The sequence below is a fragment of the Aptenodytes patagonicus genome, chromosome 3 (assembly GCF_965638725.1).
Source record: "Aptenodytes patagonicus chromosome 3, bAptPat1.pri.cur, whole genome shotgun sequence".
Lineage (NCBI taxonomy): Eukaryota > Metazoa > Chordata > Aves > Sphenisciformes > Spheniscidae > Aptenodytes > Aptenodytes patagonicus.
The window spans coordinates 54,202,007-54,218,538 of NC_134951.1; the positions used below are offsets into that span (position 1 = coordinate 54,202,007).

At 38.4% G+C, this 16,532-nt stretch overlaps 1 protein-coding gene across 13 annotated transcripts in view; it reads right to left on the bottom strand.

Moving 5' to 3' along the window:
* Positions 1-16,532, bottom strand: part of WASF1 (WASP family member 1) — a 102,936-nt gene that overhangs the window by 11,314 nt on the left and 75,090 nt on the right. For all 13 annotated transcript variants that reach the window (XM_076333406.1, XM_076333399.1, XM_076333405.1 and 10 more), the window contains one exon: positions 7,105-7,239. In XM_076333406.1, the coding sequence (XP_076189521.1) occupies positions 7,105-7,239 (135 nt within the window). The remainder of the gene's footprint in view (positions 1-7,104; positions 7,240-16,532) is intronic.

A 16,532-nucleotide genomic window follows, 5' to 3' on the forward strand; every position in this document is an offset into this window, starting at 1 on the left:
TCTCCCCCATCCCACTGCGGAGGGAGTGAGCGAGCGGCTGTGTGGTGCTCAGTTGCCGACTGGGGTTAAACCACAACAGAAGGCAATGAAGTAAATTAATTTATTCCAATGAATAAATACAGTTCTTTGTTTTAATACTAAAATGCTCACAGAGTATGTGACACCGTATTATTGAGACATACATTGTTCTATAAACTCTTTATTAGCATTCCTTAATCTTTTCAGTGAGCAAATACAGCCGGTTTAATTCATAATCTCTATTTTCTTGTTTAAATCTTCACTTTTTGTAAACACGTACAAGGGGATAACATACCTGAGGATAATCAATCAATCCGCAACAATAAGCATAGATTACTTTCTCTCTAAAACTAAGCTACATAGCAAAGACCTTAATAGAAAACATACACTGTGGAATTTCAAACAGCTAACAGCATTTCCTGTGCCAATATCCAATGACCAGCATTCACTGAAAAGCATGCCATTATTCGAAACAACCAACTATATTAGGACAACAGCACTACGGAAATGAAAGGACGTGGCACACAAAATACTGAGAATCATGACAGCGATACAACTCACCTACAGACAGGGATGGGGTAAATCCCATGTTGCAAGCACAGCGTAGTCCTGGGCTGTGCACAGTTTGGCTTACAAAGCCATTTGTTTAGCTTGCCAGCTGGCTAAGAAACAGAAGCCCTGTGTGGCTTGCCACCTCAGGGGGGAGAATATGTGAAAATCTGGCTGGTCATCCGGCCACTTAGCTTTGGCTGATTGACAAAATGGCACAGCAAGAGGACAGGTCAAACAAACTGGATGTATGAATTCAGGTGTGAGAAGAGACGAGACACTGAAGGAGGAGTTGGAAATGCTGCAGGCATTTGACTTGATGTTGGTAAATTTAAGCTTCCAGTTGCCTAATCCCTAACTAGCACCAGAACCTTCGTATAGTCCAAGATCCTAAATTTCATATGGATACATTTTCCTGAGAGTCCATCTGCTACACCACTTATGTTTACTGCAATGAACAAAAAATGGGGTCTTAAATGATTTCCTTAAACATTGAGATGTTCACAATTTAAGTTTAACATTCATTCAACAACCTGTTTACTGTGTCTGTTGCTTGGATTGTAGAAAAAGACCTATTATATTGGCAAGTCTAACTTTTTGTACACCACAATATTTTCCACATAATTAAAAATTATCTGTCAGAAAGCTAAACTACCAACCTTTTGTACATTTGGTTTTGAAAAAGAGATGCCAGTCCATTTTTATTCATAATCAACAATGAACTGGGGGGAAAAAAGGTATTTAAATTGCACTCTAATGAGATACAATAACTGGGTTTCTTTTGGGCTGAACTACAAGTTAAATAAAAGAACACATCAGTAATATATATACATAATAACATTTTACCTCCTGTCAAGCCTCTCATTAAACTGCAATCCCCAATTTGTAGTAAAAGTCAGGTATGGAGCACATCAGTGTACCAACAGAAAGTAGCTTCTTTTACATTTTGAAGATATTAAATATTATATTTTATTTTACCTCACCAGAAGAAAAAAACCCCGTTACTAGATTTTTTAATTCTTTTAAACTCACTCCAATGTACAATTTATGAAGCGGTTCCAGGCCAAAAAATATGGTTCTCCTAAAGGTGGTAAATAAATAAATAATATATATTCCTTTTAAAAGCTTGCTCTCTCAACACTTTCTGCAGAATTTCATCCTGACAACTTTTAAGACCGTGAACTCTTGAATGCCACAGCTATGGCTCTTTGCAGAACTGAATGACTACGGGAAATTATATACAAATCAATGGACTCAGTTGCCCACAATTCTCTTTCTCCGTTCTTACCCACCGATTTGAAAAGTGCAGGGAAGAAAGAATGACAGTATCGAATGAACAACTTGGTCATAAGATTCCAATTAAAGGTAATTAATTGTGGGGGTGGGGTTGAAAATTCTCTTTAGATAAAGATTTGTGTGATTCAGTTCCTAAAGATCTTGGAAGTCTTATTTCTACTTTATATATTTTATTTTTTTAAATGATTATCCACTTCAACCATGCCTAGAATCGCACACATATTAGGTTTTTCTGCCATCAGAATACTTCTGACTGGCCACTGCAGGTTTAACAGTTGCCAAGCAGAGAGACTACTTCTGCAGAACAGAAACTACTTTCCTTTGGGCTTGTTCCCAACACAAGAAATTAACATTTTCTGAAATATTGATTTAAAAAAATCCAAAACAGCTCAAGCACTCTTTGGATAGGGAATATATGTAGCTTAACTGCTACAGGTAAACAAAGAGAAGATGTAAATGATAGAGCAATCATTTTAGGAGGACTCAGAAGCTGCTTTAAATGCAGTGCATAGAACCAGGGAGCCCCAAGCAGCCCGTTAGGGAAGATGTGAATCACCCAGCTGCATCAAGCCGTTAAACTGCTGGTGAGTCTCAGCAAAACCGCCATGTTATTTAGCAAATGACATTTTGTCCAGATCCCTCTTTTTATATACAAAATACAAATACGCTTAGGGACGCGGTTTAGTGGGCATGGTGGTGTTGGGTTGACGGTTGGACTCGATGATCTTAGAGGTCTCTTCCAACCTTAATGATTCTATGATTCTATGAAATTATGCAATATCATGGCTTTACCACTGAACTATTAAGCCTTGGACACACTAATTTAAAAGTTACTAAATAACCCATAAATTGAGTTGAGGGCTAAGAAAATTGGAAGAAAAAGCGCAGAGAGCAGTTGGAGCTCAGCCCACCTGCCCAGATCTTTGAGAGGGAGATGCACTCAAATCCAACATTCAGTTAAGTGGAGATGTGGCAGGAAAAGTGACCTGCTATGCAATTTAATTTAACAGTCTTTTTCTTTATTTGACTTTGGGGGTAAAAATTCTTATGAATGAATTGACAATAGTGTTATTCTCCACATTAACATATTAGACATGGAGGTCAGGACCCTATTTTCATGTGCTCCCTGTTCTTAACTTTGATTACATTTATACTCAAGTCACCAAATTCCTCCAGAGGCTAGAGACATAAGTGCCCCTTAAAATGGGATTTGCCACCCTTTCTTCTAAGTCTCACAATGGGTTGAGTTATCCCCATTTGAAAGCTGACCAAGTCTCCATTTTCAGAAGTATACAGACCACAATTAGCTGTCAAGCTTTTTAGGTTTCTCCCCACCAGATGCCACCTTTTTTTGCCTATAGCAAAACCTCAAATCTCTCTTTAGCATTAATCCAGCAAAACTTCTGAACTACTACCCTTTCTACGACAGGGCAGCATTTCTAGAATGTTTAGAAAAAAACAAGCACATGTATTCTAAGCCAGAAACCTACTGAAACACAACGCACAACACTGTTTGATTCCTTTCCTGAAGTATGCCAGGCTGCTCACCCATAGCACTTCTGCCATTAAGTTTTTTAAGTTGCTTCTCACAGTTGTAACAGATATGCTGTAGAAATCAAGAATTTGATACACTGCCTTTGAGATTAAAACCCTCTCCAGTTTGAGATTTAAGTAGAATTAGGCAGTTCATATTAAAGAACGACTAAATTAATACCAAAATATGCAGATAAACTCTTAGTTTATGAATTCTCCTTCTGCCATGATACCATTTATTTCTGAGTGATACACAACTATTTTCTAATACTTCATTACACTGTACATCAGAGCTGTACTGTGTATCAGCATTTCAAAAAAGAACGACATAAAAGCTAAAATGAATATTCTTTTTAAAACTGTCAGATTTCTACAGATATGAAATTATTTACTTGCAGTAGTACTTCAAGCTCAATGGCACAAATAAATTCACAAAAATGTAGTAAATTAACAATAATCTATTATTATACTTATAAAATTTGCATATATATGGGAAGGTTAGTAATGTTATTTATAAAGTAAATACTGAAATTAAAAATGGTTACAAAGAAACTATACTCTTAGGGTTTATTTTCTGACCTATGAGGATATCTTATATTGCAGGGCTATTGAAACTGTCAACCTTAGATCACCTCCATAGCAAGAACGTGTTTTCCAGGTCCTCAAAAGACCTGGATATGACAACTCTTGAATACCTACAGGTTAGTTTCCCATACAATTGAAATAAAGTTCAGTTTACTGAAGGAAAGCAGAGGATTTATTTTTGTCTGTATGCAAGTTTAGTATCTCTTCTGAGGGGGAAAAAAAAAAAACACATGTATGCAAAAAGAATAAAGTATGTAAAAAAACCCGATTACAATATGAAATTAGTAATTCTGTGAAATCAAGAATTTGAAAACAGTGCAATAATTCAAACCAAACCAAGTTCACAGCAATTCTTCTGTGACAGAAAGATCATACACCAGGAGTTAGTTACTTCAGGATATAATCCTAACCTTGGTGTCATTTGGTTTTATTCTTTCACAGAGATAAATAATTCAAGATGAGAAAACTCACAGACTATTAAAAAAAATCAGAGCTTTTTATTACTTTGACTCTACCAGAAACATCTTGTCAAGTATCTGCACCTCGTTCAATGAATCTGACTTGGGCTGTTTTTGTTCATGCCACTTAGCTTTAAATGAATCTTAATTTATTCCTCTTGTGTAATAGCATGGGCCCAAAGGAACATATTAAATCTTCTATTACTGCCTGCTGGCAAAGAACTAGCAAATGAGACTCATTTTACAAGTATAGCCTATTTTACACATGCTGTTAGCTGAAGAGAAGTACTGAAATTTGCTTAATTCTTGCATAGAGGGTTAAGAAAGGCAAGAAAGGTAAATCCAAATGTTTTCCCTACACCTTCATGCGTTAACAACCTCCAGCTATTTTAGCCCAGATCAGGACTAAAACAAAACTATTTGTGATGAACTTCTAAATTTCAAGCCAAAGATAGGATACTGAAGGAGAAACAGTTTCCTGATATCTAATTTTTAAGGAAATATAATACTGAATTTCCTCTCATCTCCTTTGTCCTCATCTGGTGACTCGTTCTGGGCAGACGTTTGTGAATAAGGAACACTGAGTAGGGCCCAAGGACTGGATATTCTTAGGTTAATAAAAATAGCCATTTAATAGTTCCCGACACTGAGGACTGTGTGTGTTCCTCTGAAGTACTAGCAGTCACTGCTATTCTATGGCGTGAGACACAAATCCAGGGTATCAGATTCAAGTCACACTTAGCCACTCTGGACTTGATCAAGTAGACCTCTTTTCAGCCCTGTTTTCTTTAATTGCGGTGTCTGTCCCTTTCTTTAGCTGTACAGTTTAGCAAATGCTACAGTATACACAGTACTGTGAAAAGTTACTGATCTGGTGCATTTGGGACTACATACTATTTAAAAATATTTCTAGCAATTCTCTAACATCAAATAGTTATGGATATTTAGTACTGAAACATACAGCCAAAATTGTCAAAGGCCATTTACACAGAAAAGTGCAATTTTCGATCTTGCTATCCTGTAACATCCTTAGATGCTTTAACTCAATGAGTTAAAAGTTTAAAGACTTTAAAATAGTCTCTCCATTTTCCTGAAATGTGAATGGTTGCCATACTAGATATGCCATATCAACGTATATCCCACTCTGATTTAAACCAAAAACTAGGCTGTCAAGGGTAAATGCAGAAATGACATTAACACTCTGGAGTATCACAGCTCTTACAAGATTACAATTGCTGACAATTTGTTACTGTACACAGAAAGGATTTTTGTCGTTCCAGTCATAGTAAACATGGCATTTTATTGGAAAAAGAGGTGTATGTTTATGATTTATGCTCAGTTGTCAAGAGACCTGGAAAATCCCATTAATGTAAGAATTCCCCTAGGCAAGTCACAATTTCGTGGAAAATCTGCTACTAGCTGTGAACAACTGTCTTTCGAAACCTGCTCTAAAATTAGTATCACGCAAAATACAGAAACAAAACTTCCTTAGCTTAATTTTGCTATTAGTGAAATTTGACATAGGTAACTAAACACAGCCTGAAGACCATGCTTCTGGTTTGACACTTCGTTTTTCCTGAATGACACACAACTATTATACCTAGACATTCACAACTGAAACAGCTTTCTATACTTTAAAACTGGATCCCACAAACAATCTAAAGTTATTTTTCATGATAGGATGTTGCTCTACTTTCTAGGTCTTAGCCATATAGTCTAAAACACCCTAAAACTGTTTGGGGTTACAAGACCTTTCATAGTTCCACGTGTAACCAACAGATAGAATCATAGAATCATAGAATCATTGAGGTTGGAAAAGACCTCCAAGATCATCGAGTCCAACTGTCGACCCAACACCACCACCCACTAAACCATGTCCCTAAGTGCCTCATTTACTCGTCTTTTAAATACCTCCAGGGATGGGGACTCAACCACTTCCCTGGGCAGCCTGTTCCAATGTTTAACCAGATATCCAGGAAGGCAAAAAAGCTTCATGGCATTTACATAATAGGTGGTCAATGTTCCTGTAGTCATCACAACGCCTATGCATCATTTAAATCCCATACAAATTCCATCTTATAGGCATGAGCCATACCCTATTGACTTTTGGAAGTACTTGTTTCCTCAGTGCTAACCAATATTTATAGTACTTAAAAAGCTATTTATGAAGAATCCAAGGGGATATATAGTGTCAATAAATGGAGTTATACAATTGTAACGTCATACAGAAAGTAAAATGGTAACCAGTTAAATGCAAAAACCCTACTTGGACAAATGGTTACATCCCATGGGAATTAGTAGGAAGGTTAAAAAAAAAAAAGAGTAAAGACTTAATCGCCAAGCATTCACATAATATATATTATTAATATTATTAACACTAATACATAATACTACTGAAGTGACACATAATCCTGTAGCAGTTTCTATGTAAATTCATTGGTAACAGTACTGTTCAGCAACCACGAAAATGTAGAGCTCATAAAGCTGCTCAAGGCTATAAAAGAAACCTGTCACAGAAATAGAAATGGCCCTCTTTCTCATGATGCTTTGCTCTGTGTTCTTATAAATATAATTTGTTATTGTTAAATTATTATTATTTCCATTTCACATATCAATAGTGTCTGGGTGACAAAATAAGAAATCTTCAGTGTAGGAGTTAACTTACATTCTTCTTCCTTTGGATCCAGTTGTGTAACACTGACAGATAAGCGATCTACACGTTCTTGTAAGGAGTTGACTCTAAATGAGAAACTGTGTGCTTCGTTGAAAAGTTCACCAAATATATCTTCAGCATATTTACCTGAAATACAAAAAAAAGGAAAAAAAAAAACCAAGCATACCACAAGACAGCCAAATGAGTTTGCCTTGAAAAAGATTTGTTTTAAGTAAGTAAATCTAAGATGCATGAGTATCACTTGTAACAACCTGTACTTACTGAGCTCATTAAGAATGCTTCAGAAAAGTAAATAAAAGTTAAATATTTAATTTGTAATTTATCAGAAATGAAATTATTTAATACATTACAGGACAGATATTCAGCTGGTATAAATTGACTTAACAATGCTGATATGCAAGGAACTAGACTGATTAGTTTCTTGGATATGTATAAAAGGATGATTTCCAGCATCTAAAGCTGCTCCTGTATGAGCAATAACTAATCCTTCCAAGTGAAATTTATCTCAACATTTCTCAAAACGAAGCACAGCTTCCACTCCTACCGTACAGAGGACCTTTCAAAAATGGAAGATCAGATATTTACATCTAGGTTAATTAGAACCAACCTATTCAAAAATACACACTAAAATAATAAATCCTACTTTGAAGGATCAAAATTCTAGTAACTGACCAATTTATACTGAAGTAAAAGAAGAATCTCCTTTGTTCACTTCAATGGACATCACACATTTAGGCCAAAAGAGCAGGAGATTCAAGTATCATGAGAAAAGGGTCAGTAACGAGTTTCTCTTCTACAGACAGAGTACTCCATATAGTGCTTCTAATGCCCCCCAGACTCAACTCAAGTAGTCTGCCAATGCCACTGAAAAAAACCCACCAGACTGCCTAGCAAAATCTGTAGCCACATTTCTGAAATACCATGTGATAGCTTTTAGAACTTTCTACCATACTGTGCATATGTAATTTGTGCACTGTTTGTGCACTTACATTGGTTTTGGAAGTAAAAATCTCACAAATTTCTAACTACCTGGTTTGCACACAAGTTCTGACAGGTACAATAGGAAAGGACAGTTATGAAAATTTTGCCTTTGATGAACAATACATCTGGAATTATACATAAAAATGAGGACATTTTTAAATAAATACATCAAAAGGACAGAAATTTAATTCCTACAGGTACTGTGGAAACTACTTAAAGATACAATGTAGTAAGCACAAGGCCAGCGCATACCATTTATTAAAACTTAGGTAATGGCAATAGAAAACCAGCACGACTATAAAAAACAGAATATAAAAGGGGATATCAGAAGAAATGTGCAGATAAAGAAAATAGAAGGGATCATAAATTCTGGCATATTAAACATAAAAACCAAAAACTAGCCTGAGCAACAACTAGCAAACTAGTAATAAATATTCCTTCACTGACGTGAGGAGCAAGAAAGCCTGCCAGGGAGTCTGTAGAGCGAACTGGTAATGAAGGTACAAAGGGTTACTCAGAGAAGAGAAGACCCCTGCAGACAAGCTAATTTAACACTTTCCACTGGTGTTCAGTGAAAGGAACTGCAGAGACCCTCATGCCAGAACTCTTCTTTGTGGGAGGCTCAAAGAAACTGAAGGGACTATATAAAAATTACAAAACTAAATCAACAAAATGACCAGTAAAGTATTAGAATCATAGAAACGTTTAGGTTGGAAAAGACCTCTAAGATCATCGAGTCCAACCGTCAACCCAACACTGCCAAGTCCACCACTAAACCATGTCCCTAAGCACGACATCTACACGTCTTTTAAATACGTCCAGGGATGTGACTCAACCACTTCCCTGGGCAGCCTGCTCCAATGCTTGACTACCCTTTCAGTGAAGACGTCTTTCCTAATATCCAATCTAAACCTCCCCTGGCACAACTTGAGGCCATTTCCTCTCGTCCTATTGCTTGTTACTTGGGAGAAGAGACTGACACCCACCTCGCTACAACCTCCTTTCAGGTAGTTGTAGAGAGCGACGAGGTCTCCCCTCAGCTTCCTTTTCTCCAGGCTAAACAACCCCAGTTCCCTCAGCCGCTCCTCATCAGACTCATTCTCCAGACCCCTCACCAGCTTCGTTGCCCTTCTCTGGACATGCTCCAGCACCTCGACGTCCTTCTTGTAGTGAGGGGCCCAAAACTGAACACAGTACTTGAGGTGTGGCCTCACCAGTGCTGAGTACAGGGGCACAATCACTTCCCTACTCCTGCTGGCCACACTATTTCTGATACAGGCCAGGATGCCATTGGCCTTCTTGGCCACCTGGGCACACTGCCAGCTCACATTCAGCCAGCTATTGACCAGCACCCCCAGGTCCTTTTCCGCCAGGCAGCTTTCCAGCCATTCTTCCCCAAGCCTGTAGCGCTGCATGGGGTTGTTGTGGCCGAAGTGCAGGACCCGGCACTTCACCTTGTTGAACCTCATACAATTGGCCTCGGCCCATCGATCCAGCCTGTCCAGGTCCCTCTGCAGAGCCTTCCTACCCTCGACCAGATCAACGCTCCCACCCAACTTGGTGTTGTCTGCAAACTTACTGAGTTTGCAGTCTCGAACCCCTTGTCCAGATCACTGATAAACAGAACTGGCTGCAGTACTGAGCGCTGGAGAATACCACCGGTGACTGGCTGCCAACTGGATTTAACTCCATTCACCACAACTCTTTGAGCCTGGTCATCCAGCCAGTTTTTTACCCAGCAAAGAGTATGCCCATCCAAGCCCTGAGCAGCCAGTTTCTCCAGGAGAATGCCGTGGGAAACAGTGTCAAAGGCTTTACTACAGTCTAGATAGACAACATGCACAGGCTTTCCCTCATCCACTAAGCAGGTCACCTTGTCATAGAAGGAGATCAGGTTAGTCAAGCAGGACCTGCCTTTCATAAACCCATGCTGACTGGGCCTGATCACTGGCTTGTCCTGTATGTGCCGCGTGATGGCACTCAAGATGATCTGCTTCATAACCTTCCCCGGCACGAAGGTCAGACGGACAGGCCTGTAGTTCCCCGGATCCTCCTTCCGGCCCTTCTTGTAGATGGGCATCACATTTGCTAAGCTCCACTCAACTGGGACCTCTCCGGTTAGCCAGGACTGTTGATAAATCATGGAAAGCAGCTTGGTGAGCACTTCCACCAGCGCCCTCAGTACCCTTGGGTGCATCCCATCCGGCCCCATAGACTTGTGTGTGTCTTAAGTGGTGTAGCAGATTGCTAACCATTTCCCCTTGGATTACGGCAGCTTCATTCTGCTCCCCACCCCTGTCTTCCAGCTCAGGGGGCTGGGTACCCTAAGCACAAATGGTCTTACTATTAAAGAGTGAGGCAAAGAAGGCATTAAGTACCTCAGCCTTTTCCTCAGCCTTTGTCACTATGTTTCCCCCCGCATCCAATAAAGGATGGAGATTCTCCTCAGCCCTCCTTTTGTATTTGTAAAAACATTTTTTATTGTCTTTTATGGCAGTAGCCAGATTAAGTTCTAGTTGGGCTTTGGCCCTTCTAATTTTCTCCCTGCATAACCTCACGACATCCTTGTAGTCCTCCTGAGTTGCCTGCCCCTTCCTGCTCCTTCTTCCAAAGGTCATAAACTCTGACCTTTCCTGAGTTCCAGCCAAAGCTCTCTGTTCAGCCAGGCCGGTCTTCTTCCCCGCCGGCTCATCTTTCGGCACATGGGGGACAGCCTGCTCCTGCACCTTTAAGATTTCATTCTTGAAGAATGTCCAGCCTTCCTGGACTCCTTTGCCCTTCAAGACTGCCTCCCAAGGGACTCTCTCAACCAGTCTCCTAAAGAGGCCAAAGTCTACCCTCCAGAAGTCCAAGGTAGCAGTTCTGCTAACCCCCCTCCTTACTTCTCCGAGAATTGAAAACTCTATCATTTCGTGATCGCTATGCCCAAGACAACCTCCAACCATCACATCACCCACAAGTCCTTCTCTGTTTGCAAACAACAGGTCCAGCGGGTCGCCTTCCCTAGTTGTCTCACTCACCAGCTGTGTCAGGAAGTTGTCCTCCACACACTCCAGGAACCTCCTAGACTGTTTCCTCTCTGCTGTATTGTATTTCCAGCAGACATCTGGTAAGTTGAAGTCCCTCACAAGAACAAGGGCTAGCGATTGTGAGACTTCTCCCAGCTGCTTACAGAATATTTTGCCTGCCTCTTCATCCTGGTTGGGTGGTCTATAACAGACTCCCACCATAATATCTGCCTTGTTGGCCTTCCCCCTGATTCTTGCCCATAAACACTCAACCCTATTGTCACCATCATTAAGCTCTAGACAATCAAAACACTCCCTAACGTACAGGGCTACCCTACCACCGCTCCTTCCTTGCCTATCCCTTCTGAAGAGTTTATAGCCATCCATTGCAGCACTCCAGTTGCGTGAGTCATCCCACCATGTTTCCATGATGGCAACTAAAGCATAGTTTTCCTGCTGCACAATGGCTTCCAGCTCCTCCTGTTTGTTGCCCATGATGCGTGCATTGGTGTAGATGCACTTCAGTTGGGCTATTGATCCTGCCACCTTTTTAGGGGAGAAGCCCTAATTCCTACGTGACCATTCGGAGGCGCTTCCGTGGTTTCTAACACATCAACAACCCTTGTGTCTTTGCCACTGCATGGATCTCCATCCCCCACCTCCACTGAGATGGTAGACCGAAGGACCTCGCTAGCACACCGTCCCTTCATTAGTAACAATTTGTAAATCTCCTTAATATACACTGAAAGGTGGCAAGCACAACAGTAAGGTTCAAAATTTTTTTCATGGAACATCTTGAGAGCTACAGGCTTGTAAGCCTGATATCCAGACAAATTAGTATAAATCATTATGAAGAACTGAATTAGCAGACACCTGGATGACTCGTTAGAGAAGAGACAACACAGCTTTTGTAAAGTGGAATCTCTGAAGGGTTTATAAGCACACAGATGGAGAGCTATGATCTAGTTAGATTTCCAAGAGAGTTCTGCAAGTCGTTAATCAAAGCTTTTTAGGAAAACTTAACAAACGGGACATAAAAAAGAAACAACATGGCATGGATAAGTAATTTCTCAAACGGTACAAAACAGAGGATAGGAGTAAATTACTGGTCTTCACAGTTGAGAAAGGTGAGTTTTCATAGGTTTCTGTACTGGGACCTATGCTATTCAAGATATCCGTAAATTACCTGAAAAAAATGAGATTAAAGTTTGCCAACGACACTAAGTCATGGAAAAGAAACACACTGAGCATTAGCAAATACACAGAAACCCCAGCTGGTTGAAGAGGCTTCCACGCTGGAAAGAGCTGGAGGCTGGGAGATTAGCAGGAGTATCGTACATGCTTGCCTTGCTCTCATTCTTGGAGCAGCTTCTATTAGCCACAGTGAGAAGCAGATCAAAGGTGCAGCCATTCTTTAAGTACCTTTGTCTTTAAGTACCAGTCCACAGTAAAATAAGAGATGGAAAGTTAGTAAAGTCTACTTAGCTGGCAACTCACCTACCATAAGACTTATATAGTCTTATGAAGCAAGATTACTAAGCTTTTAACATACATTTACTACAAATTTAATGTATTTCAGATAATATATTCAGATATATTATTCATTTTAATTAGACAACTCACGTAATATTCAGACACATGCAAATTAAAATTAAAATTCAGTGTCTAATCTCATGTATAGAATAAAACTTAAATTGCAGGGCTCTAAAATCCAACAACTCCCCTTTTATAGGTGTATCTTAAGGCTACAGTTTGGTTTATCTATCATTTCATCAGGCTTACAATTCATCCACCTCATTAAGGAGCTCCAATTGCAAATAATCTGTCTCAAAAATCTTTTCATTATGTTGCATACAGCCACAAACATATTGCAAGGAATAATTTGCCTATGCTTATGAACACTAATCCTCAAATAGGAAATACATTAAAAACAACCTGTCGCATTTGAAGTGGTATGCCAATCATAATGTCTCTACCTACATGCCTGTTGGCAGTCTCTTTATTAGCTTGAAGTACATTTAACTAAATGCTTTTTCAAGCAAAGCAAAATGTTTGCTTTTAGTGAAATGTACAACTTCCCTTCAAAAGAATACTATGTGTGAATGTATGTATGTATACAACATTTATAATGCAGTATTTGTTTATGTTGCCATCTCTGTGTGTATTCCATATGAATGTATCTTCAATTTCAAATGGATTACAAAAAATACGATTATAGGTGATAACACTGAACAAAGTGTCACAAAGACTCAAATAGACAAAAAAAATCATATGAGAAAAAAATACATCAGTAAACAAACCCGATCTCATTCCACTTAATTTACAGGTAATATGTTAGAAGAGTAAGGAATCAAAATTAGTTCCGTTATATAGAATGAATATTCCAAAGCATTATTAATGCTTCAGAAAATTTACATCATTATGGGACTGCTTGATGAAAAACTCTACTCTTGTTTCATGCAGTACAAGAAAGAGAATGACAGATGACTATGACAAAATAATAACACTTTAGCATCTTGGTCACAACTGGATACATAATACCAGATCAGAAAGACCAGCGATCTTGTTTGCCTGTTAAATTAAATGACACGATAGACTTCTGCAAATAAATTATTTTAACATCTGTGAAAAGATTATTTTACTGTATTTGCAAAGCTTGCTTAATTGACCAGAAATATACCAAAATTTGTCATTTTCAAAAGGCAAGTCATATTCCCTCCAATATTACTAGCTGTTCTTCTCAGTCCATCATACTGGCATTTATTTTTATTAAGAGTACAAGTGTTTTTCATTTAAATAAAACGATACATTATTATTTATTTTTAATTAAGGAATGTATTATTCACCACCTCATTCTTTTCACAACTTTTTTCTTCTTGTCTCAAAGGCTCTAGTCACAATTAACCCTTCAGTAAGAAAGGGATACAGGAATGCAGCTCCCTCTGGTGTCAGTCCACGTCCTTTTTTGTGACAGCCAAATAAAATGGCTTGGAAGCGATGCATAGTCCTTTCTCCCCCCGAGAACGTGAGTATGTTTTGATAGCCTTTTTTGAACAATTATTTTCCTGACATTTAAAACAGACCTATGAGCTGAAAACAGAATACTTGCTAGTAGCCACTAGCTGAAAACAGAATAAAAAAAATACTGCTTACTACCGTCCTCATTTTTTTTTTTCAATTAAGATGACCAAAACATGTATCATCCACTCCTGTTCATTACCGCAGCAGTAAGCGTACAATGGCTTATAAAATCTGAAAAAGCGACTGATCAGTTTTACAGTTCTCCTCTTTCACCATTTGTTTCTCTTAATTTGTTTTATCTCCTAGTTTTCTCCCATAATTTCTTAAACATTTGTCCAGCATTGGCTTCTGTGCACAAATGAATAATTTCTAACTATCCAATACACTAATATGAAGGGATAAGGTAAAAGAAATGTTGTTTTTGCCTTGTTCTGGGGACTGGGTATATATCAGATGAACTGAAGTCAACTACAATCACAACATAAGGTTCTGAACCTTATTTCAGGCTAATTAAACAAAGCGTGGCAAAGAGATGTCTTGTAAGTCTTATAAATTTTGTTGTACAAATTCCTAGAACCACACTAACACGCTGCAGGATCAGGGCATAAATTAGCAGTCCCCTCAAAACTCCAGTCCTTAAATTCACCTGAACTACGGCATTCTCTATGCTGTATCTGTTAGCAAACCTTAAAGAAAGGGCATTTAAATTAATCATTTCACAACACTAGATCAGATTTAGTTACAGGCTCTCAGACAAGGATTGGGACACAAGTCCTGAAGCAGGACTTGTGGAAGAAGCCACTTCTTTACTATCCTTTTGCATTTTTAAAGAAAGAGAGTTCCAAACCCTTCAACTGCATCTAAACCTGGAAGAGCACCCTGCAGACAGGTTATGGCATCAGCAGCCTCTAGGAACCATGGTCTAAATTTTAAGTAGCTATCTGGATAAATAAATTGAGCACCTAAAGTGCTCAATGCCATAGAACAGCATCATTTTTGGAAATTCAAGAGGATGACTGGTAAATCTCAGGCCAATGCAAGATGCATCAAGCGGGACAAACAAAATGAGACTATTGTTCAATGTTGCCAAAAGTATTAATCTTAATTAATTCAGCCTTAACTAATCTGTCAAACTTCTGGAGCTCAGCAGGGGGGAGGGGTTAACATGTACACAAAATCTAATCCAACATACTTATCATTGGAATTAAATTATAAAAATACTTAATATATTAAATATGTCATGGCATTATCAAATGCAATGTATAATGAGGTGTTATATAATTGAATTTAATATTATTGTTATTTTAATATTAAAATAGTAAATACATTGATATATTGAAATATACAAACCTCAAAATGTTATTACAGTTTAAAAATATAGGTTTGGCAATTTGATGTTTTAGAAAGAAGTAGAAATTGATAAAATATCAGAAAGAATAAGCTAAGAATTCAGTCTGTTACCCACCTATACGCTATCATTCCTTGATTTCTATTATTTCAATCCCATTCACACACTAAACAATATTTTTGCCCAGTACATTTTCTGAACAATAAAAGCATAGAACAAAAGCAACTGTAAAACCTGTCTCATGCCCTACTGCACAATCCCTTCCCAATATACTTACACTGTGCAAAATTACATTATTCACTACTGAATAGTTGCTTCCTACACAATATAGTGCATATATTAGAAAATATTCTTTTAGGATAATTAGTTACCACATAAGCCGCTAACAATATATAACCAGGGTCCCTTTATAAAGCAAAACAAGAAAGTTATTCTAAGTCTATTAATACATTTTTCTTCCTCCGTTAATTCTGACACATAATTTAACATATCCATTGCCTGTTGATTCAGCTTCAGATCTTCACTACATTAATTTTATTTGAGTGTTTTAGCAAAAATCAAGGTATATCTGAGTTTCACTTGAAACCCTAGACTTGTTTCTCATCAGGATCATTTCAATCCCACAGCTCAGTGGCTAGGAGACGGACTAAAAGCTAGGAGACTGAACTCTCTCTCAGGCTTGGAGATAAGAACCTTGGTAGATCCTTGAGAACTTTAGTGGCTATGGCTGAGCAAGCTCTGAAAAATGACGTACTAAATATAGTTCAGTGATGCTAATTAGGAACCTATCATTATGAAGGTGTAAGGGCAGTCCACAAGGACTGGATTTAAGGATTATAACAGGAATATCAGAGTACTGAAGAGACAACTTGGTTCCTTTAGCCAGCAAAATTGAACCAGGCATTTATCAGACAACCTGACCAGGGTATCAAAAGTATCAAATAAACTATGTTAAAGGCCATCTCTGGAGCAGGTCTGATGCTTCTTGTTGACATCCAAGAAGAAAAAGTCAGCTTTCAAAAATCTCCAGTCATGGAGGTCTGAGATATCATTTCTTACCT